The sequence below is a fragment of the Mizuhopecten yessoensis genome, unplaced genomic scaffold (genome assembly GCF_002113885.1).
Source record: "Mizuhopecten yessoensis strain PY_sf001 unplaced genomic scaffold, ASM211388v2 scaffold631, whole genome shotgun sequence".
NCBI classification, from domain to species: Eukaryota; Metazoa; Mollusca; class Bivalvia; order Pectinida; family Pectinidae; genus Mizuhopecten; species Mizuhopecten yessoensis.
In genome coordinates this window covers 176,654-199,425 of record NW_018403643.1, presented here as the reverse complement: position 1 = coordinate 199,425, position 22,772 = coordinate 176,654, and the positions used below count along the sequence as shown (strand labels likewise).

Below are 22,772 nucleotides of genomic sequence, written 5' to 3'. Positions count from 1 at the left end.
GAAATTGTTTGTGTATTTTCTTTGTGTCAGGATGTCACGTAGGGCAGTACGGTGATGGTGACTGTAACAGCAGTTGCCTCGGAAACTGTTATGGCGGTAACTGTAACTCTACAACCGGATCCTGCTTTTGTAAGTTTCTAGTACACACACACATTAAAACATCACTGAACTTATCTTTATAACATGATCGAGCTTAAAATCAAAACTACGTAATGTTGTTAGAAGTAAAATGTACTAACAATTGTTTTCCTTTACATGTCACAAATGATTCGTGCAAAACAAAAAACTTCTGAAAGAATTCTATACATATGCGTCATGTAGACCTATAAACTAAATATCATGCTTTTCGACCATAAAGGCTTCAATTTATGTGAGAGATACTGCAAGATTAAGTGAAGATACGTTTTACTATTTAAAGTTCGGCCCTACATGGAGCTCCTTTTACCATAACCGATAAATATCGAAGCCTGACAATGTTTCTAGATACGAATAAAGCCAAAATTTCTTTATTATTGCTCGTTCTGTTTTATTGGCCGCACACCTGAACATATTATTTTAAAGGAAATAAAGTCTGCGGACTGCCTCTCCTGGTAGGTTGACCGGAAGTTACCTACTACATCAAAGTAAAATATTCTTGGATTTGAAAGAAAGTCCACATTTGTTTATAGCTTTGATGAAAACAGTTCGTCTCATTGATCGTTTCATCAGATAAATTGTAGAGGGCATTTTTAAAGGTGACAAAAACATATAGACCGCGTTCAATACGCAAAAAAATATGGTTAAAGTGTTGAGACTTATTTAATAAAATTACTGTTTAGCTCATCTTGCCGATTGTCCGTCCAGGTGGCCTAGGGTAATGGTATTTTGCCAGTAGCATGCTGGGTTGAAGGACAACCAAGTTTGTTCAAATGAATGACCTTTGGCCATTTTCGAGGTCACAAGGGTCAAATATGTTAAAATATTTTCATAACTTCTCCTAAATAAATAGAAGGCCCAGGATGAGGATATTATGCTGATAACATGCTGGTTTGAAGGGCTACCAAGTTTGTTCAAAGCAATGACCTAGACTTATATTCAAGGTCACATGGGTCAATAATCTTAAAAAACTTTAAACTTTTTTATAATAACCAAAAGGCCAATGGTAATGATATTAGGCCAGTAACATGCTGACATGACGGAACACCTCATTTGTTCAAATCAAAGACCCTGACCTAATTTCAAGGTCGCATGAGTCAGATATGTTTAAAACCTTGAAAAGACTTCTCCTGAATAACCAAAAAGTTTAGGTTAATGTTATCTGGCCATTCACATGCTGTCATATAGGGCTACTAATTTTGTTCAAATAAATTAATTTGACTTATATTCAAGGTCAAAGTGGTCAAATATGTTTTAAAACTAGACTTTTAGTATTTGGCATTAAGCATGCTTTTATTGATGGCTACAATGTCTTCAAAATAAATAACATTGACCTATATTTCTAGGTCATAGGGATCACATATGTTTTAACCCTTTAAGCATATTCTTCTAAATAACCGAATGCCAAAAATGTTGATATTTTGCCAGTACCATGCTATGATGAAGGACTTTCAAGATTTTTTTCACCCTGACCCACTTTCAAAGTTAAATGTTAAATGTGTTTAAATCTTTAAACAGGTTCTTTTTTGTGATTTATAGTCATAAATACTGAAAGTCTGCCATAATTTTATTTTAGTCCACTTTTAAGGTTACAATTTGGAGATTAATACCATCTTAGCGATGCAGGCTCATTGAGCTTCTTGTTTAGAAGAGGGGGTTACGTTCTTAACACAACAATGATTAAAATCACAATAAGCATTGCTAAGCTCTGGTATCATAAACATTCTTTTCATTTCAGATTGTTTTCCGGGAAAGTATGGCGATTACTGTAACAACGATTGCTCCACGAAGTGTAAAGACAGCATGTGTGAGGACGACGGATATTGTTTTGGTATGAATAATATGTACATACGACAAAATAATGAGTTACAGTAAGTTGCATACATTCCATATGAAATGAGGTAATATATGTTTTATCAGTATAAAAGACAAACACAATGTACGAACTAAGAGGATTATTCATATCATTTACATGCATTTACATGCACTTAAAATTGTACATCTTATTGACACTATGTTTGCTAGGAACTTACTGACTGACCATGCAGCTGTACACTGTATATTTTATCAAACTTTCATTTAAATGTGAGCATATGTATATGGCACCGGTGATTTCATGAATAAGAGAACCAAATATTTGCTCATGAACTTCATTGCTAAACTCGAAATAGGATCTGGTCCAAATGTAATTAAAACAATACATAGACATATATAGTCGAAGTATATTACATTAAGATATATCCAAACACTGTAATAAGTATTGTTATATCCCATTTAAAAGCTATTTACAAAAAGATATATATCTAGACATTTCGCTCACTTTTCAAAGCCCCTCTTATATTCAGTACACTATGATATATAGTGTTCAAACGTTCAAGCTGCATAATAGGTAAGGATAAATGAAATATTGAAACGATTTGCAAAAAAAAAAGTTTGACTCGTAACCCGTCCGAGACCCTTATTCATGAAAGTGTTCTCATGCTCAAGCATAACTCAGTGTCTCTGCAATTACACCGTCGTGTCCCACAGTAAATATATTGTCTTATGTTGCAAAAGTCAACAGCACGGATAATTGCGTTTTAATCAGATGAATACCTTGTTTGCAGTGTATACGAAATACTCATATTTTTCTATTATACACAATTACGACAGGTAGTTTATACCGTAATTTATTTTTGATGAAAACCACGTGTTTATCTGATATATTGTATAATAAGCTCTAGCAATATTAACTTAACATTTCTTTGTCATTTAGAATGTTTTCCTGGAAAGTATGGTTATTACTGTAACAGCGATTGCTCCACGAATTGTAAAGACAGCATTTGTGAGAAAGACACAGGATATTGTTCTGGTATGACCAATTTTGTTTAAAATTGTTTAATAAATTGCAAAGAGATACGTCCAAGCGGAACAACCGTACTCAATATAGTACATGTAGTTGCTAATGACGGCTTTGCTAAGTTTTTTAAAGCTGCACCTGAGAGAAATGACATTTGTATAGATAGACAAAGTAAGCTCTTAAACCTATTCATTGAAATGAATGTTCAATTACTATTGATCATTGCTTTTAATATTCCCCTCAAAGAAACGTTAAAGTACAATGATTAGTTGGTGGGTAACAGTGTTGTTTTTTTTGGAAACGTAATAGTAATAATCTTTGATAACAAGGTCTTTGAGTTTTACAGAATGCAATTTTCTTTTTACAGAAACAGTGGCGGTAATAGTTTGATTTGAAAAAAACAACAATAATAAGCTAATATTCTTTGTAGGGAAGTGTATGATTTTGGATGTTATAGGCAAAAAGGAAACTTCACTTTTTGTGTAGAAACATGTTTTATTCAGAATTATCATGATCTTGACATTTTACCTTCGGCCCGAAAAGTAATTCAAGGCAGTTGCAATTGTTTTGGACGTGAAAAAATGTGGTTTATCAATAAATGTTTTCCGATATCATAGTAGCGACGGCTGTAACTTTCAAGTTTTTCACAAAATACAATAAAAAGCAAACCCTTTCACTGAAAAAGGACGTAAAAATGTTGCAGAAATAGATGAGACAGACGAACGAGTGTGATCCATATCTCCAATCTTGATGAGTTATTATCAAAATTCTGGGTTACAACTATTGATATTAATGGCATGTGTAAGGCAGTAGACATAGCCGTATTACACTGATTCATAAAATGATACATCTACCCGTCCAACTGCAAACCCAAAACATCAGTCCATGTTGTTTTTAAGTAAGATGTTTCTTGTAAACAGTTTTGAGCGTGATATTACCTCTATCTTACTTAAAAAAATAGATATGGTACTCTTACAGCCACAACTGCATTTCAATTTCTTCATGCATAATATTGTTTTGGTATTTTTTGATAAACGTAAGAGTAGGTATTGGCTTAGAAATGACATGTATTTCTTTGTATTTACCGGGTTGTATTTCCTTCTGATTGTCCGGTGGAAAAATATGGATTGTTGTGTAACAGCAGTTGTTCTGAAACCTGTCTGAATAATATTTGCAATGCCAGAAGTGGAACTTGTGAAGGTATATTGTTTTATTACAAACGTATTTCGATACGGTTTGGTTTGGATTAGTATTGTTTAACGTCCTATCAACAGCTATGGTCATTTTAGGACGGTATCCCCTATGTGAAAGATGCATGCGTGTGTGTTTTGGGAGGCTGCGATATGTTCGTGTTTGTCTCCTGGTGATAGCGCGGAACTGATGCCGTATTTATGGTGCTATCTCACTGAAACATACTGCCGCAGACACCCAGCAGGACACCCCATCCGGTCACATTACACTGACAACAGGCGAACCAGTCGTCCCATCCTTAAATTGCTGAGCGTTAGGCAGGAGTAGAAACTAACATTTTTACAGACTCTGGTATGTCTCGGCCAGGGGACAAAACCAATAGCCTTCCTCACAGGGACGAACGCTCAACTAAAGGCCAAAAGTGAGGCATTGTCAAGGGAGACATTAGGAAGTAAAAAGCTTTTTAGAAAGAAGAAAATATAGTCGCCTCTTACGATCATGCAATGGTACAATTCTTACGCCCTATCTGCAGGGACCGTATTTCGATACTCTGCATCACCTTTCCGTGTAAGAAACAAATAAAACCAATAATAGTATACGAGCCTAGAAATCCACTATTTATATATATTTAATAACCAAAAATAACAAAAAACAGTGCTACCGGTTGTTTTTTTTTGGTAGCCCAGCGGGTTAAAATGTCCGTCTAAAGTGTAGTAGTTTTCTTTAATTTGTAAGGCTTTATTCTAAACTCGTGATATTCGAAGCAGGTTCATGAATATCGGATTAAGTGCAGCATATTAACATTAGATGGAAGAAGGTAGAAACAATTTTGAAGGAAGAAGGTTCAGGAATGAACATTAAACTGTTGTGTTCTTTTGTAGTTTCGAAATCAAATACAAACAAGGCAGGTCACTATAATCATCGTTTACTGTGTTCAGAAGAATTGCATGGCAGAAAAAATAAATATGTAGCTGGTATTACGTCGTTGGAAACAAGGAATTACATGAATAGCGATTCGTTGGTTATAAGCAAGCTTAGATTTCTTCGCGAAAAAAAGTGTATGCAATAGAGCTTGAAGACATGAATAGTGGTTCATAAAATATTTCGTCTATCGACATATTAAGATACATTATCATGTTTGAACTTCATATATTTGCCCACCTTAGAAATATGTCCTAATCATTAATTGTTTGTCTGGAGTAGCCTTGTAGCTCGCCATTATGTGAAAACAACCAATTATGTGAACACATGAAAAATATATGAAATCTATGAATTACTGTGTGTTAATAACTTATCATTCAAACTAATTCTAATGTGAACCATCCACACTAACTAGATCCTCTAATTAGCCAAAATTGTTTATCGATATTTCACATATTGGTACGCTACATAGCCTTCTGTTGAATCCATAAGTATTTTGGAATTCATGCTCGAATTGATGCTAGGTGTTTCTCGATACGTTCGACTCTTAATGAATAGCACTGCACGATTTACATTAATAATACTATTTACGTGCACAGCTGGTCTATATAAGTATGGATTTACAGAACATTCCGAAGGAGGAATAATTCCTAGGTCATTTAAATCCAGCTGTTGTACCATTTTCCTGTATTTAAAAGGACGGAAATAATGGGTTTATAATAGCTGAAAGAAACATTGTTCAACATAAAAGCTGTCATGCCAGCAATTTCGATTGTGAAGGTTGATTTATTATCGTTCCCTATATTGGATCCCTGGTTGATAAAGAATCTTTCTTAATCTATTATTTATTGCCTTGTTCGAATAAAGTCATACCTTCCCTACTAACGCGCATAGTAACCACAGTAACAGATGCATAGCATACAGTTTTACGGATAATTAGATGGTCATAATTAACTCTGAATTTACATGCAAGACGTAGGTCATCTTAGAATACATATTTTCATAAAAAGGGGTAACTCCTTTGTAACACATATTAGCGGTGTATCAATGACAGAGCGTTAACGCATAAACTCCATCGTAATATTGCGTTGAACTCGCAGTGCATCGCAAACATAGATAATGTCGTTAGTGTTGTATACTTTCAGCATGTGATCCGGGTATTTATGGGAATAGCTGTAACCAGAAATGTTCCAGTAACTGTAAAGACAACACTTGTGTACAAGGGAATGGATTCTGCAAAGGTATCATTTGTTGATATTTTTATCATTATTTACATGATTCTATCAAGTTTAAAGTAACCGTAGCTATAATAAAGTGATAGTTATCAAATATCATTGTAAACAAATAAATCCGAAGTATTCAGATGGTGAAAGACCATGTTCGGATGTTTGATACATTTCATGGAGCTAATGTGCATTCAGCTTGGAACTAATTATAGATATAAACAATTAAACAGTAAACATGTCGTAAACACATTTTTTTGTAAATATCATAGAAATAAAAAGCAGATCTAATATGTTCTGACAGGCTGCGAAAACGGGTTTTTCGGTCCCGAATGCAACCCCTGTTCGACTGGCTGTGCCAATCCCACCTGCAACAAATCATTTGGAAATTGTAGTCGTACGTATGCTATGAATCCGGATATTTTTCACTTTATTATGCCTATTTTGTGTATTAATAAATATTTAGTAACTATTTCGATATGTTACTGGCATTTTCCCTAGGGCATATACTCAATAAACTGATAATACTGTGTGTATTTGAATCAAATTGGTAACTCGCATACTACTGATTATAGGATGTTTTAAAAATTGACAAAATAACCGGAGACGTTCTAACAACTCATCAGTTTTTTTGAAGGATGTAATGCAGGATTCCATGGCAACAAGTGTGATCAGAGTTGTCCTGCTAACTGTAAAGACCAACTGTGTATACAGAACTCTGGAGACTGTACAGGTACATGCAAAACAAATATTTGTTTATTCCATTTTGTTTACGTTATACTCCGTTCTACTCCATTGAATCCTTGGAATTAATAGGAATTAATATAACGGAACGGCCATACAGTGGATATTAGAAAATCATTTTGTCTGTGTTAAACTTCTATTCACGATTCTACGTTTTGACCTTTATCGTTATTGAAGTATCCTTTACGACATTGTTAAATGTGTCTATCAATCGTAAAAAAATGCTTGTTATTTTCACTTTGAAAGCATTGCCTGTTTCTTTAAAGAGGCAATATTGTTTTCACATAATAGTGAAGATACTTATTACTTATTGATGATTACCATAGCATATAAGTGACTGTTTATAGAATGTAAGCCTCGTCTGTTTGGTCATGACTGTACCCAGACCTGGTCAGTCGGCTGTCAGAACAAGTGTAACAGAAACACGGGAGAGTGTAATGGTATAATCTAGTTTTGTACTTGGTTTTATAGCCAATCGGTACCAGATATCTTATTAGAAATCATATTGAGTTTTTGGTCGAGGATCGAAATCAATAAAAAATAGTATCTGAAGCACAAAACAACGTTTTGGGTTTTAAGTGTAGTTATATAGTTATATGTGTGCATTTGAAAATCATTTGAAAATCAGCAAATAAATAGTTTCCTGTACAATTCTGCAATAAATGATCAGCTGATACATATACTGTTATGTTATTTCGAATCAGTTAGTATTTAAACCAACCTATGATTGATATGATCGGCTGATACAAAGCATCAATTCTTGTATCAAGATCAGTGTATTCGTTTACATTTTACTTTTCTTCTATAGCCTGTGAAGTTGGAAAATACGGATTAAAATGTGATCTTACTTGATCGAGTCAATGCAAGAACGGGAAATGCAAACAAATAGATGTCCACTGTGAAGGTTTGTGAAAGTAGGCACAAATTATAATTCTGTAACTCTTACAAAAAGCACGAGTATGATCACATTTTGTTTAGTTGCTTATTTGTTTAAGTTTCGTTTCCTGTTCTGTAGCAATACAAACATGATGCTGCAACTTAATGCATACACATAGAAGAATTGACTTATTGTTGTTACATTATACTTCATATACATTTTTCGGGATCATTCCCTTTCTTGTTATCATGACGTCCGTGATAGATTTTGATTGTTGACGGACAAAGTCCTCAAAACGGATTTTCAAAAGATGCAGGTTGATGTAGACTATGTACAAATTTGATGGTCGCCATCAAGATCCCGCAGGGAAATATGATAACTGTTTGTGTGAATTGAGTCACTGCCCGAGGTCTCGCTGTGAGGACGTGACATTATTTGGATTCGGCTTTACATGGCAGTTGTCGGTGATAAGCATAAGACGATTTTGAGTTCTAATTATAGTTTTGTTGCCGCTTCGGTGTTCATTTTTTTCTTTTTTTCTTTTTGTTTTTTTTTGTACTCAGCAGTGCAATCAGTATTTTTTTTTAATTAAAAATGAAAATACTTGAAGTGAAGTTGAAACAAGACCTGTCTTCAGGAGAATGAACACTGTACATGTACTGTCAAGAATTACACAAACTATACAGAACTCCGTTTTGATCTAGGGACCTTTGTGACACTATATAACATGTGATTACATGTTATCTTTAAATGTTGAAAAGATTAACTGTATTTGGTTTCAATATAGAACTAAAAACTGACTGTTGCCGGTCATTCAAATTGCAAATGAATAAGAACGGTTGTAAAACTTAAAGATGTAAACTATTAATCTTGTAATAGGTTCGATCCAGATTAATATGGTTCCTTCAAATGAAATTCCATTCTGTTCTACCAACAACCTATAACACAAATTCATATTTTTTTCTAACCGACAACACGTATTTCTTTCTTTTTACTGGGTTTGCTATATCCTTGTATTACACTAAGGTTGAACGAGTGATTCCTAGTTGAAACATTTAATTGATGTCATTTCAACAATGCATTGAGTTAACAACAACATTGCATATATGATAAGGCCAGAGTTATGAATTCGTCAAGCACAAAACTGTCCCTGGGATTAGGATCCCCTGATAGTGGCACAGTAGGGGTTAGAGATTATGAAAATTCCACACAGGTGACCCGGTAACGTCCGGTACGTGAACTACATGTTTGCAAAACTCCAGATTAGAAATACATAAATAGATCATTTGAGTTAAAAGTGTTCCGTGCTACCTCGGATGAAGTTGTTAAACATGATCTCATCTTAATGTGGTAAGTGACATCATTTTAAAAATAGTCGTTAATTGTCAGCAAAAACATTTATCTGCCCCCAAAGCCTGGTAAGTAGCTGTCATATATTTACAAAAACAATTAATGTGCAAGCTTGTTTTGCATACTGGTTCCTCATTTACGGGTACCATTAAAGTCCTTCGTTTCTCCGTTGTTTCAAAATTTGTTAATACTGTTATCAGATGTAGATTTCTGCATTCACAAGTGTTATTACATGTACAATGTACCATATTCTCCATAACTAGATATGGTAGACTATGAACATGTTAATCATTAAACGGTAAAAAAACACATGTTTCTACTAACAATGTACCTGCTGTTTTCACTTCTATCAGCATTTATGATGCTAATATAATAAATCATCCATTCCATAAAAGTGATATTATTCATTTGAAGCCTTTTCTCTGAGGGAAGCACAACGTTTTATCTCTCAGTTAACTTTCCTCTCATGGAAGCCAGCAGACCATGTAGGCAAACACTTTTAACTACTTAATCAGTGGAAACTCAAGTCAAATAATACACGTTTCAGCTTCTCCAAGTCCAAAGTGTTAGGCAAAGCAATTTGCAGAAGTAATAAAAGGATTAGGGTCATTAATAAATCTGAAGAATACCTTACGTAGGTAATGTTTATATGTCATTACCAGGATAAGTGATGAAACAACAACTCTGCATTTTATTCACTTCCCACTATTTTCGATTTGGCGCTTCAAGATATCAACAATGCGTAGTGATCTGAGTTGGTATGACGAGACTTTTTAAAAAATAGTCATATTGTGATAGTTATTTAGCATACTATGCTAAAAATAAGAATTTTAGCATCAACTATAATGTATAAGTAATAATCTAAAAAAATATTTTATTGAAATATTTTCTCAAATATCTATATTTTGTCGCGGTTTTGTCTAGACATGCTATCGATGAACAGTGTTTTAATTAATATCAAACACATTTGACTTATGTGGCTAATATTTTGATCATGCTGCGCATTCGTGAAAAAATATCAAAATATAAGCACACTTGTGAAATATACTATATAACATGAAATGTTCGTGAGTATTTTCCTGCTTGGCTTGAAGCCATTTAGATCGTTTCGTGGTACAAACTTTCGTGGATTCCCCATATAAATAAAAAAGAGTAGTCAAGCTTATCAATTAAATTCGTTGTATTTAATTTCGTAGTTCCATATAATGTTTATATACTAACGACCATATCATGTTATGCAGTATTTTGTATTACTCAAGATACTGTAAGATATTCTCTATTAAATAATGTCTAAATGTTTGATATTAACCGAGAGACATTGGTATAGATGTCATATTTGCCACACAATTCATTTCCTCACAGTCAAAGAGACAGCCATCATATGGCTGCAAACGAAACAGATATGTTTGCTCAAATACGACTCGCCTTTTTAATTAATACGGTAAACGAGTTCAATAAATGATAAGTTTATAGCTTGTGTCAGATTAACGTGACAACAAACTCCACTCGCTAAAATAAACCTTCTTTGGGTATTTGACCCAGGGGTAACTGTCGTGACATATTTGTAAATTGTTCATAGAAATCAAGTCAATTTGGTCATAAATGTACTCACAAATCGGGTAGAAAATGTCAAACTTACTCTTGAGGTAAAAAATGTTGTAAATGTCGACTTCCGGTCTATAGCTCTTGAATATTATTCACACAGTAAACCTTTTGTTGCGACAGGTAAACGAATTTATCAATTCATTACTAAACTTTCCTCAAGGATCCCAACAATTTACATTTATATTAAAATTAAAGGATGTAAAGATGGATATTTCACCGACCACTGTGATAGGAGCTGTCCGTCCTCCTGTACGACAGACGTTTGTGATTTGATTACAGGTTACTGTTTGGGTAAGTAAGTAAACCACAAAGGTACAAGTCAGTTAAATGTTAAAAGAATACGTGTAACCACGTGATACTGATGAATAGTTTGAGTTAATATAGTACAACTCACCGGCAATATCTTTATGCAACCTAGAGCTTTCGGTAATAACACATTGGTATTGTTTCACGAAGTTTTGTCATCTATATCAGAATAAAACTGCTTTTTAAACATGTGCTGTTTACAAACTGGTTAAGTTGCAAATACAAAACGACGTAACTTGTCCACTTCTGTTTAAACATAGAAAAGCACGCAGGCAATTTAAAATACGCACGCAGATAAAAAAAAACGACAACAATAAAAAACAATTTAGAAACGCCGACAATAGAACGGATTTATCAGCTGTACGATATTGTGAATATAAACGTATTTTTTTAATATTAATACTTGTATCGTACTGTATATAAAACTATGACAAACTTATTGCAGTTTTTTTTATTAAGCGGCAATCCCCCCCCCCCTCCCATATTGATTGCGACATCATTAACAATGTACCGTAATAAATGTAACGATGTACTATACAAAGACATGTTCGTGTGACGTCGTGGTATTCTTCTAATGTGTAAGTACTAGTACGTTTATACCAGGAAAATTTCTAAAGGATACACATTTTAAACTTTAGTTTGAAATGTGCAAAGGTATATGGTATGGGGCGCCTTAGTGAGTAATCATTCGTGCTGTATGCTTTTATTTTGTTTTATTTGTGTCTTTTTATTATTATTAAAGCCCCTGCACAGCCTACACAGCCAGGCAGTTTTAATATAGCCGCAGCTGGAATAGGGATCACATCAGGATTGGTTATTCTGGCTCTGGTCGTATTGGTCATCATATTGGTCAGACGTCTCTCAAGATACAAACGCGACAATATGAATTCAACTCATATGACAGATTTGTCTCAGTCTGTGAGGCGAGAAGAGTTACAGAAAAACACAGGTAATACGGACTAACTTTGTACAATCTGTAGGACAACCTACTGACTAAATAACTGAGGTACATGCAAATCAATTTAAACATTTGTCAGGAATTTTGTTTTATTTTTTCTGTCTATTTTTATTTAATAACAATTTTTATGTATAAAGATTTTTTTTCTGAAAGTAGGTTTCACTTCTTGCAGTGTTACTTTTCAGATGCGACAAATGAAATTTGTGAATTCCTCAATAGCCTCTCATTTGCAAAATTTTCTCGTTGATCCCATAACAATCTTCGGAGAGAACAAATTTATTGTCAAATACAATTGTAAAATATCAATAAACAAGTATATTACTTGTATATAGCTTGTAGAAAGGGTGTTCTTTTCTTACTCTTATCGAAAACTACATGCATGTTTCCGTATCAAAGTATTTTCTTTGCTTATAAATACACTTCGATAATGAGCTACAAATGTACATGTTACCCTACACGAGACAGCAAATTATCAGTCGACCATCCGAGTAACCGATCGAAACTTAACACTAACCAAAACCTTGGAACGAAATAGGGAAAGTTAAGGCTAATATCATTAATAAATGGCCACTTAAAATTGCACCCATAACAATTGTCCATAGCATTATGAAAAGTCAGTTGTTTTTCATGGGACTACTTTTAAGATTTTCCAAATTCCCAATTTCAAATGCCATTGTCGGTCGAGTTGTCTCCCGTTATATAAACAAACTTGCCTTGAACAAAGTTGCTAGATCTACTGTTTATTATTTTTTCTGACTTTTTATTGTCAATATTTTTGTAGCATTTGAAAATACATGTAAATAAATTTGAACGAATCCTACAGCAATGACACGCTCTATCGTCTGATGAAACGGTATGGGCGTTATCAATCTGACAAAGCTCAAACTAACAAAGTATTTCGATGTCTAATATGGATCTGCTCACAGCAATCAAAATAGTAACGATATCGGAAATCAATCTTGTTGTTTCTGACATTAAAAGTATGAATGGGAGGGAGTAACTTTACTTACATACATATTCAGGATTTTTCATTTATCATGGGGAACGCCGACATGCAATCACTAGGCCTCTGTGCGCCGCTCACAGCAAAATATCTCGACTACCAACAAACAAACCAAGAGGAATGGGGAGGGGCGGAATTCTGGCACATAATATGCTACAATCATATAAACATTACAGATAAACACCCCCTTGTCAAACTGGGTGTCAATACCGTCCTTTGATTCCGTGCTCCTGAATCATCGTCCATCGAATTTCAAACAGTGTACACCAGGTTACATGTACACTGTTTAAAACTCTCTCTAGGTATAGTCGCCTTGGCTATAGCCTATTCGAACAGTATACCAGTGTTTTTTCGATGTTTTTCGCGACAAGGTAGCTCAAGTCGGTTGAGGTGGTCATGGAACAGTTGTCACGTGAATTAGTTTAGAGAACCCAAAAACGAGGTTACGAAATCCAAATTAAATCCCCATATCAAATACGGTTTATTGAAAAAAATGTGTATTACTTGTATTTCAGAAGGCACATACGACGAAATAGGATCCCACACCATGACACAACCTACCGAGACGAACAGAACCGATGCAAATTATGAACAACTGAATGCGTTGGAGAGAGAGCCCTCACATGTTTATGAGACTGCCTAGACGGTTGTTTAACAAATTAGGGAACAAAGGTCAGCAGATTATAAATTGCGACTCAAATTGTATGCCCATCAGTCTAGAAATAAATCCTAACAAATAGGACAGAGAAGCTACACATTCCGATTATATATTAGTGCACAAATCACCATCTTTATCAAAAATTTGACTGCACATTAAATGTTATGTCACAATTCTTAATGGCGTTTAACCTGGGCCTGTATTCATGAAACCGTTCTCATGCTTAAGCATGGATTTTTGCCCACAGGCTTAATTTCTTGTTCTTGTTATAACTTAATAAATAAGTCTTGTTTGTCAATGATTTGGACAAAAATTGCAGACACGTTTACATTTCATCTTTTTAGCGTTTGACATGATCTAAGCGAGTAACAAAAAGTTGGTTTGAGCACAGAATCCATGCTTGAGCGTAAGAACGGTTTCTTAAATACGAGCTCTGATGTTTTCATGTTTTATGTATGAAAAGGAAAATTAATACCGTTTGTCGTGATAGATCAACCAGTGCATATCACGCACTTTCACGATCACTAATAATGTTTTGTTAATCTTTTACCCAATTTTACTGATAGTGAATCATTCAAATACTATTTTACTGGGACGGAGTTTGGTAATCCGTCTACGGTTTTTATTTAGGGATCGCATAGGGATGCATAGCCACAATTAGCTTTATTCAATTGCTATTTAGAATTTGTAAGCAAGCAAATATTACAGAATGTAATGAGTTTTTATATTTGTTATATATAGGACCTTAAATGAGTTTTTTCATTTCATATGAGAATTTATGAAACGAGTCTAAGGAGTTTTTATTTTTGCAGCAAAAATTAAAACTTCGAGACGAGTTTAAGATACATGTACTTTTTATCACATAACTCAAAAAACTTACATTTTGACAGGTTTTAAAGCCAAAATGTAGAGGGCTAATTTAAACAGAGATTGCCAATGTGTTGCGCCATTCACATTCGATACAAATTTAAGATACTTTTTATCACATAACTCAGAAAACTTACATTTTGACAGGTTTTAAAGCCAAAATGTAGAGGGCTTAATCAAAATGAGACAGCCATTTTGTTGCGCCATTCACAATTTATGACGTCATGTCATTGTCCATATTATGACGTCACAATCGATTTCTGACTGGCACAGCCAATGCAAAATGCTCAATGGTATATTAATAAATATTACATTGGCGAGTTCACTGGATAACAGGCCGAATATGTGATAAAGCATTATTAGTTAACGACATATACATAGTTGTTGTTCATCTGTGATATTTCTAGTCATTTTATCTGTTGATTATACATTATATATATATGACCATACCTGTATATCGGGTGCACATTGTTTACATTCGCGCGCATTGTGCGTGTGTACTGTTTTAGCTTTTTAAGATAACATATTGTCAACAAATATTGTTAGCCTAATATTACCTATAAACAATTAATTGCCAATTTTCTAATCGAATTGGTCATATAGATAAAAGACACAGAGTTAAGGTGTACACGTCACGGTTGAGTGGACTTAGCCCGTAGATTACCCTAAATATTAAGGCTGTGTGTGGCGTGCTTTTACATTTTGTCAAAACAGGATCTTCTTAGTAAATTGGTAAAAAATAGCGTATTGATATGTCTTACAGTTATTGTCATTGTATATACATATGGGAAGTAAGAATACTTTACATATATGTTACCTTTTAATGACAGTCAGCATAGCTATAAGAAGTTAGTCTGTCGTGCATATATTGTGGCTCCAACCATGTGACAATGATGTTAGTTATAAATCATGTGAGGGCTGCAACAACCACTACCTTAGTTGGTATATATCTTTTATGGTAACAGTCCTGTGTGGACTACATGTTTAGGTTCTGTGTGAACCGAGTGATGTGTGCTGTATAGTCACCGAGGTAGTGAATACTTTCTACAGATGGACCATGTTCTGTGATGACACGTAATGCCATTTGGTCTGTGCTGTTCATTATACTTCATGTGAAGTTTGGTGAGTCCATCAACACAGGAGTTTAGTCAAGGCCGTCATGAAGGGAGACGGGACCAGGACTACAGATGGTGGACGAGCTTTTTAGTGATCACTGTATCAGGGCAGTTATTTTCATATATTGACTGATACATTGACTTTTCCAGTATTGACGTATAGTTTACTTGTGTGATTATAGCATTAGTTACATACTTGCTTTGTATGATTCTATTGTTGCTGTATATACATACTTCGTGTGAGAGTGGGGTAGCAATGATTTATATTATTTAGAAAATAACAAAATATAGTGTATAGTTTATAAATTAAATCTTGTTTATAACGTAATCCAGTCTTAGTGCCATTTTACATTACAGTTACACGGAGGTCGTTTAATTATGTAAAATACAATCAGAAAAACTATCATGTCTTTTGACAATTCTAACTCAAACTAAAATGACATGATAACCAATCGTATCCTCTATAGTGTGACGATACACATACTACCGGGTCGCTGGTCAAGTCAAGACGAAACGTTTGTTGCACATGAATAAAGTCTCTAGATGACACTGATTACACTGGTATCCAGTTTATATTTTATCATTTTTTTCTAATTATATCATATGATAATCAAATCTAACGCATTTTTATTCACCTCGTTTTAGATGGTATATGTTACAGTGGTTAATTGCCGATAATATCTTGTAGTAGGTAATGATAACGGTTAGTCAAAGATCCTGTATACTTGTATTAATCGTCACTCTTATAAAGAATAACAATCCATTCTAGTTTTTACTGAAATAATTTTGTGCATACGCATGTTATCATTTGTTCAGCTCAAAGTATATGCTTTTCCACATGACATTTACCTTATATCTTAATCATATGCTTATCAACAAAATATGTAAATCCTTGATTTGTATTAATTCTATTGAGAAACTTCTATATATTTTGAGTCACGCGGAAGGCCAATCAAAACATCTAAGTATATGCAGATGTAACTTACACGTTTAGTCTCATAATAATCATTGTCGTTATGCTTTCGTCAGAGTGTTCGTTCTGTGAATTGTAAATCGGACTGATAAAAGATAAAACGTAAATATACATGCATTGATTTAGAGAGCTACCTTATTGCTGTAGTTGTGTTGTAAAGTATATGTATTGATATACTGCTATTCCTCGCAATAATGCCCTACATGTACTTCAATACATCACGATTTTGGTTTTGTACATGTGACTCAAGGTATCGTCAACCCTTTACATAATACTAATATATAATGATAGACATTCTTTATTGAGGATAAATAAGTGTTTATCCATGGGCTAATATCCCACATGGTCCTCTTTACAGCGTCAAACTATTTTTGCAGGGGGTTTCAGTATAACACTGTTCTGTTTAAGAACAAGCCACGAAAATAATAAAACGCAGATCTCCGTAGTACATTACTTCTTTGTTTCAGAATAAATCGGAACATTAATTAAGAAAACAGGTGTTTCTCAATAAATCAAATGTTTTGTAAATAGTGTTTGATTCGTATTTAATGATACATATGTTGTGAAACTATATTGCATACTACCAAGACAATATTTAGAGATTCTGCATCAATTTAGATATAACACGGCATCTTATTGGTCCATCGATAAAAAACGCTTCCGTATAACCACGACATATTATCTGCGAAATTTCAATAAACCTATCAGGACCAGAATGCAATTGTGACGTCGATGACACTGACAGGTTATAAAACAATTAGTAATGACGTATCAACGATATCATTTGTTTAGCTCAAATTTCAGCCTGCAACGTTTGTATAAGCCTATCAGACCCGGATAACAGCTGCTAATGACTTCAATGACCACTGCATGCCATACAAATGAATTTCTACGGTTAACGGGAGTACTGGTCAATATCAAATATATTAATAAATTGTATATATTATTCACTTTTTCAGAACACATAGAGAATTATGTGGCCGTCAATGCTATGTTAAACATTTGGGATTTAAAATAAACCAGCAGAGTTGACCACCTTGTATCTCGAAATATGTACGTAGCATACACACTGGTATTTATATCTTTATAATCTAGAAAAAAGATAGAATATGTCAAAATTAAATTACACTGCAGCATAGAGCTGTAATGTAGACACTTTTACAAATTAGAATGGGGATAACCCTTGCCGAAATTTTAGTTCTGAATGTAAATATCGTGATACTATTATACTTTTAACTGGCTCTCTAACTAAACAATCACGGTTAACTTCGGTAAATCTCGAAACACATTAATTTTGTCCCAAATACATATTTCATAACAATATTAAAGAAATGAATATGGTTACTGCAGGTGAAGTAGTATAGAAGAATGCCACAAACTACTTTTTTCAAAGGTTAAATTCAAAGACTAACCCATAAGTTATAGCGATCTACTTTTGAACTAGACACTCTGCCACCACATGATGCATTTGCATACAATCTAGTTAATCCAGATGAAACAGTATAGAAAGCATTCCCCTCAAAAACTTTTTAAAATGATAATTTCAAAGGTCAAATCACAATCACAGTGACCTACTTTTTATTTGTTGCATTCTCCAATCCCAATATATAGTTTCATACCGAATCTGATTACTTTAGGTGAAATAGTGAAGAAAATATGTCACTGACAAATGTTTTTCAAAGATTAAGGTCAAAGGTCAAAACAAGTCACTGTGATTTGCTTTTGTATTTGACACTCCGCCATCACAAGAAGTACTTGCATACAAAATATATTTATTTCAGGTGAAACAGTAAAGTAGGTATGCCCTGATTAACTAGGGATACTGTCAAAGGTCAAATCATAGGTGACAGTGACCAACTTTTTCATATGTTGCACTCCGCAGTCCCAAGATCTAGTTGCATCTCAAATCTGGTTACTTCAGGTAAAATAGTATAGAAAGTATGCCCCTGACAAAGGTTATCAAAGGATAATGTAAATGGTCAAACCATAAGTCGCAGTTGTCTACTCTTGATACAGAACACTCTGCCACCCCAAGATGTACTTGCATACCCAAGCTGGTTACTCAAGTTGCAATAGTCCAAGGCTCTGAATTTAGCCGTCTACCATCTATTATAAAATGTACAGTTTTTTATAAACTCATAAAACAACGAAATAGCGTGCACTCTTCGTCCGTACATAAGACAAAACTGTGCGATTTAACAAGCATTCGCCCCATTGTGGGCTTCTCTCTGCATACATATACATATTGATTGATCAATATTACGGGATGAAAAAATTCCGTAAGGCTCGTTTGAATTAAGGTACCCAGTTTATATTAATTTTTCATCACAATAATTGAAGATTATGGTCAATTTTACAATGTGTGTTACAGACGTGTACACAGTATTACAGTGTCCGTTGGACTGTTAAGAATGGTTTTGCTTCCAGGTAATGGAACAGGTAAATAACATGTTGATAAGTGACCGGAGTTTTACCTGGCCTGTACCTGACACAGGGAGTTTTACATTTATCGTTAATTTGGGTCGTTTACAAAACGCTGAAAACTCTTTTATGAACATATACGAAGAAATACGGGCTTAAAGATAAAGCTTATGTGTGTTGTTAACGATGTACACGACGATGGGTGCCTCGGTAGCCGTGATTGCTAACGCGAACAATCATCACTACTGTGTACCATCAAGCGTGAGCTTCAGACCACTCACTCTCCCCAGAATTTCGGTTCGATCACCAGAGGTGGCGGAAAGGAGAGTTATGTCTGACTGGGCTAGTTGTATTGAAAACAACATTTGTTCCCTTAGCGGCGTCGTAATAAAAGTTCTACAACACTTATGTTTGTTGGTGACAATGCACATGGATTAAATAAAGATTAGTTTTGTATTTATTTAAGTCGGTCCAAAATTTACACCAACCACGATTGTTATCGCACAACGTTTGTCCATCGTGTTCACAAATGTGCACAAGATAATTGGCAAAATTTGTACCGTCCACACATGATGCACACATCGTGCATGTATCGTGCACGCATTATGCATTTACTGTGCGCACATCGTGACACACCGCATATCGTGTTACGTTGTATTGCCTTCCCTGACGTGGGGAAAAGTGTCGGTGTATAATTTTCTACTGGATATAAAAGAACGGCAGTTCAATGATAAGTGAGTGATTAAATACTGGGACACAATTTGAGTTGTTTGTTGTCGTAGTGTTTCAACGACCGTTTCCGGATTCCTTCCGAAACGATACCAAAATTACTTTCAATAGGTTGTATACGATGAATGTAGCATAATGCCATACATGTTTGTTGTGGAATTTTTTTCATTGTGTAAAGGTTTCTATATTTAAGCATCGTAATTGTTGCTGGAATTTGTTTTTTCAAATAAATCTGCATTGTTAATTGTTAATACAGTTTGCTTGTGGGCTAAATTATGACATCACAAGTTATGGGTAAATGTGGCGCCATTTTGTTCTGTTTTGTGATTGTTTGCAAAAGCAACGCTTGACAAGTTTATGACGAGGTGGGTGTATATGAGTGCCAGTCAAAACTTTCTCTATGTTTAACGGGGCTGTACAGGATTCGTTTATGGCTTTTAACGAAATTTGATCAATGTTCTACCTGATGCATTTGTAGACTTTTAGTCCTGGGTGACAAATTATATAACCAGCGAAATGCATAATGTTCTCAGCTCGGTGTACATTTAAAATTATTAATGGAACTATACATTGTGGTGAAACGTGAAGAGGAAAAAAAATACAATTATGTGCATTAACATTGACTTCAAAATAAGTTTTAAAGATTAGTTTTACTAAACGTGTTTGGCAGTACAGGTTTGATTTAGTCAAATAATAGTGGTTTCGTTCCGAAAGGTAGTGCATATTACTGAGATTCAATTTCACCTTTCAGAGTTCGATGAGAGCGTATTATAGACATGAACGGGCGTGTATTCTGCTCACAGTATAACCTGAATAAAATGATTTGATTTTAAAAGGATAATGAGTTTCCAAAAATAATAATCAATGTCTCATAGCGGGGTATACAATACAAATATTTGCATGCGGTGGTCGACTGCCAACCCAATGCATATTTTTTTTTATTATTGTTTAAAGGTAACTAGAAAGCAAAACCTATTGCGAGTGTAAATCTATCGAAAGGTCAACTACCTAAGTGATACCAATCAACGATTTTATATACTGTCTTTGTGATAAAATACCTCTTTATGCATCGTAATGTCACATCTACAATGTCATATATTACGTCAACATTCATGATGTATCATAGAACATTAACAGTGAACGGTAGATTGCGAAATATTCCCAAACTGATCATGTTATAATGAACATATTATTTTAATCTTACAGCTTTTCAAAAATGAAATCTGATGCCCGTATTTCAAATACAACACATCAAACAAGCTTATCCTGTAACCATGTATGAGTGCATTTTCAATAGATATCAGATACTTACAAACATATTTTTTTACGATAATTGGTTAATAGTTTGTGGCAATCTAATTTCAAATGGACATCTCAAACATATATAAATGGCCATTGTATTATACACTAACTTTCACAATCTATCTTAAGCGTGTATAACGTACATGGTAGTCGGGGGACAATGTCGGTGTCCTAGATTTAATTTACATTTTCAATAAAACACAGTCAGGTATGAAAACCGGTTTTATACTTTTCGAATGAAAAGCTGTTTTGTTATAATAATTATGTTCATACTAGCCAATCGACAGCGCCCTAATACTTCCTGGTTGCCTGTAACGCTATTTCAGGGGCTAACCAGCAACAGACCGCCATGACGACTACAAGAAAAGTACGATGCTGGGAGATATTGCTTCTCCTGTTGTCTACTGTTTCAATATCAAGATCCGAAGGTAAGCTTTTAGTCAATTTATTACCATTTTAAATGTGTTTTTATTTTAATGTACGAAGAACATAGTTTGAAGACTGCATAGGTATATCGCCGGTTGTGAGTAATTTAACCGATATGCCTGATATGAAAGCTTTGTGTGTATTATGAATACTTCAATGCAAAGAGGGCTGTCCTTCGGTATTGTTTTGTTCATTAATAAAATGTGTTACCATGGACGGTTACAAATGAAACGATACTAAGTTAATTTCATGATCATAACTTCCTTGTTCCTGTAGCTACATCTCAGCCCATACGAGTATAGAGTTTACAAGTCCACGCCCTATGTTCTCCAATAACATGTTTACGTAGTAGCATTGTCTGGAGATATGCACCTTTGTAATAATTGTACGCTTGTTCTCGATTCCCTTACCTATACAAATATGGGTAGAAGGATATTGTTACTAGAGAGTTGCCTGTTTTTGTGTATAATTGATTATCAACATGTATTTTACCTGTATTTTCACCTGTGGATAATTGGTGTATGTCACATTTCGTAGCCGGAAGTTGACACTGCTTAGTATGATATCATTTAACAAGTTAAGATTTAATAAAAAACAAAATAACAAACAAGAATTGTGTGTACATTCTGTTGTAATTAAGACGTTGATAGGACAACTAATATTTTTTTATATCAACATGTTATAGTTTAAGCACATAATGAACACATTGAGTTAAAATACTAATTGAGACAACATAACAAAACTTAACCTAATTATTGCAACATTTAATGAGAAGCCTATACAATCAAGTGGGAATTCGATACGTTACTGAAGGTGTGTTGTATAACAGTTAATAAATAACATTTGGTAATTATAAAAATAACAAGAAATACAATTTCATTCCTAGATGTTAGAAGTATCTTATAAATATCTTAAAAATACATTGACAAAATGGACGTATGAGTTCGGTTACCATGCTACTACAAAGTATTTTAAAATAACTAAGCTATCATTTCCATCCTTGTGATCATGAAGCGACCAAAGTCTGTGCTAAGTACTTTGACAGTAATGAGTATTATCATTATTACGAACAATCATTACAGTCGCATACAAACACGCACAAACACACACATCCAACATGTTAGTCCAG

The 22,772-nt window shown here is 34.2% G+C and overlaps 2 protein-coding genes across 4 annotated transcripts in view; both read left to right on the top strand.

The window, feature by feature from the left end:
• Nucleotides 1–22,772, top strand: part of LOC110451269 (scavenger receptor class F member 1-like) — a 141,874-nt gene that overhangs the window by 11,989 nt on the left and 107,113 nt on the right. Inside the window, exons 4-12 of the mRNA XM_021499190.1 lie at nucleotides 31–129; nucleotides 1,874–1,966; nucleotides 2,891–2,986; nucleotides 6,232–6,327; nucleotides 6,614–6,706; nucleotides 6,947–7,042; nucleotides 11,081–11,176; nucleotides 11,934–12,140; nucleotides 13,668–13,823. Of these exons, the coding sequence (XP_021354865.1) occupies nucleotides 31–129; nucleotides 1,874–1,966; nucleotides 2,891–2,986; nucleotides 6,232–6,327; nucleotides 6,614–6,706; nucleotides 6,947–7,042; nucleotides 11,081–11,176; nucleotides 11,934–12,140; nucleotides 13,668–13,795 (1,004 nt within the window). The 3' untranslated portion in view covers nucleotides 13,796–13,823. The remainder of the gene's footprint in view (nucleotides 1–30; nucleotides 130–1,873; nucleotides 1,967–2,890; nucleotides 2,987–6,231; nucleotides 6,328–6,613; nucleotides 6,707–6,946; nucleotides 7,043–11,080; nucleotides 11,177–11,933; nucleotides 12,141–13,667; nucleotides 13,824–22,772) is intronic.
• The window catches only part of LOC110451233 (scavenger receptor class F member 2-like), a 41,521-nt gene continuing 40,289 nt past the window's right edge, over nucleotides 21,541–22,772 (top strand). For all 3 annotated transcript variants that reach the window (XM_021499162.1, XM_021499168.1, XM_021499156.1), the window contains exon 1: nucleotides 21,541–21,645. In XM_021499162.1, coding sequence (XP_021354837.1) covers nucleotides 21,567–21,645 — 79 coding nt within the window. In that variant the 5' untranslated portion in view covers nucleotides 21,541–21,566. The remainder of the gene's footprint in view (nucleotides 21,646–22,772) is intronic.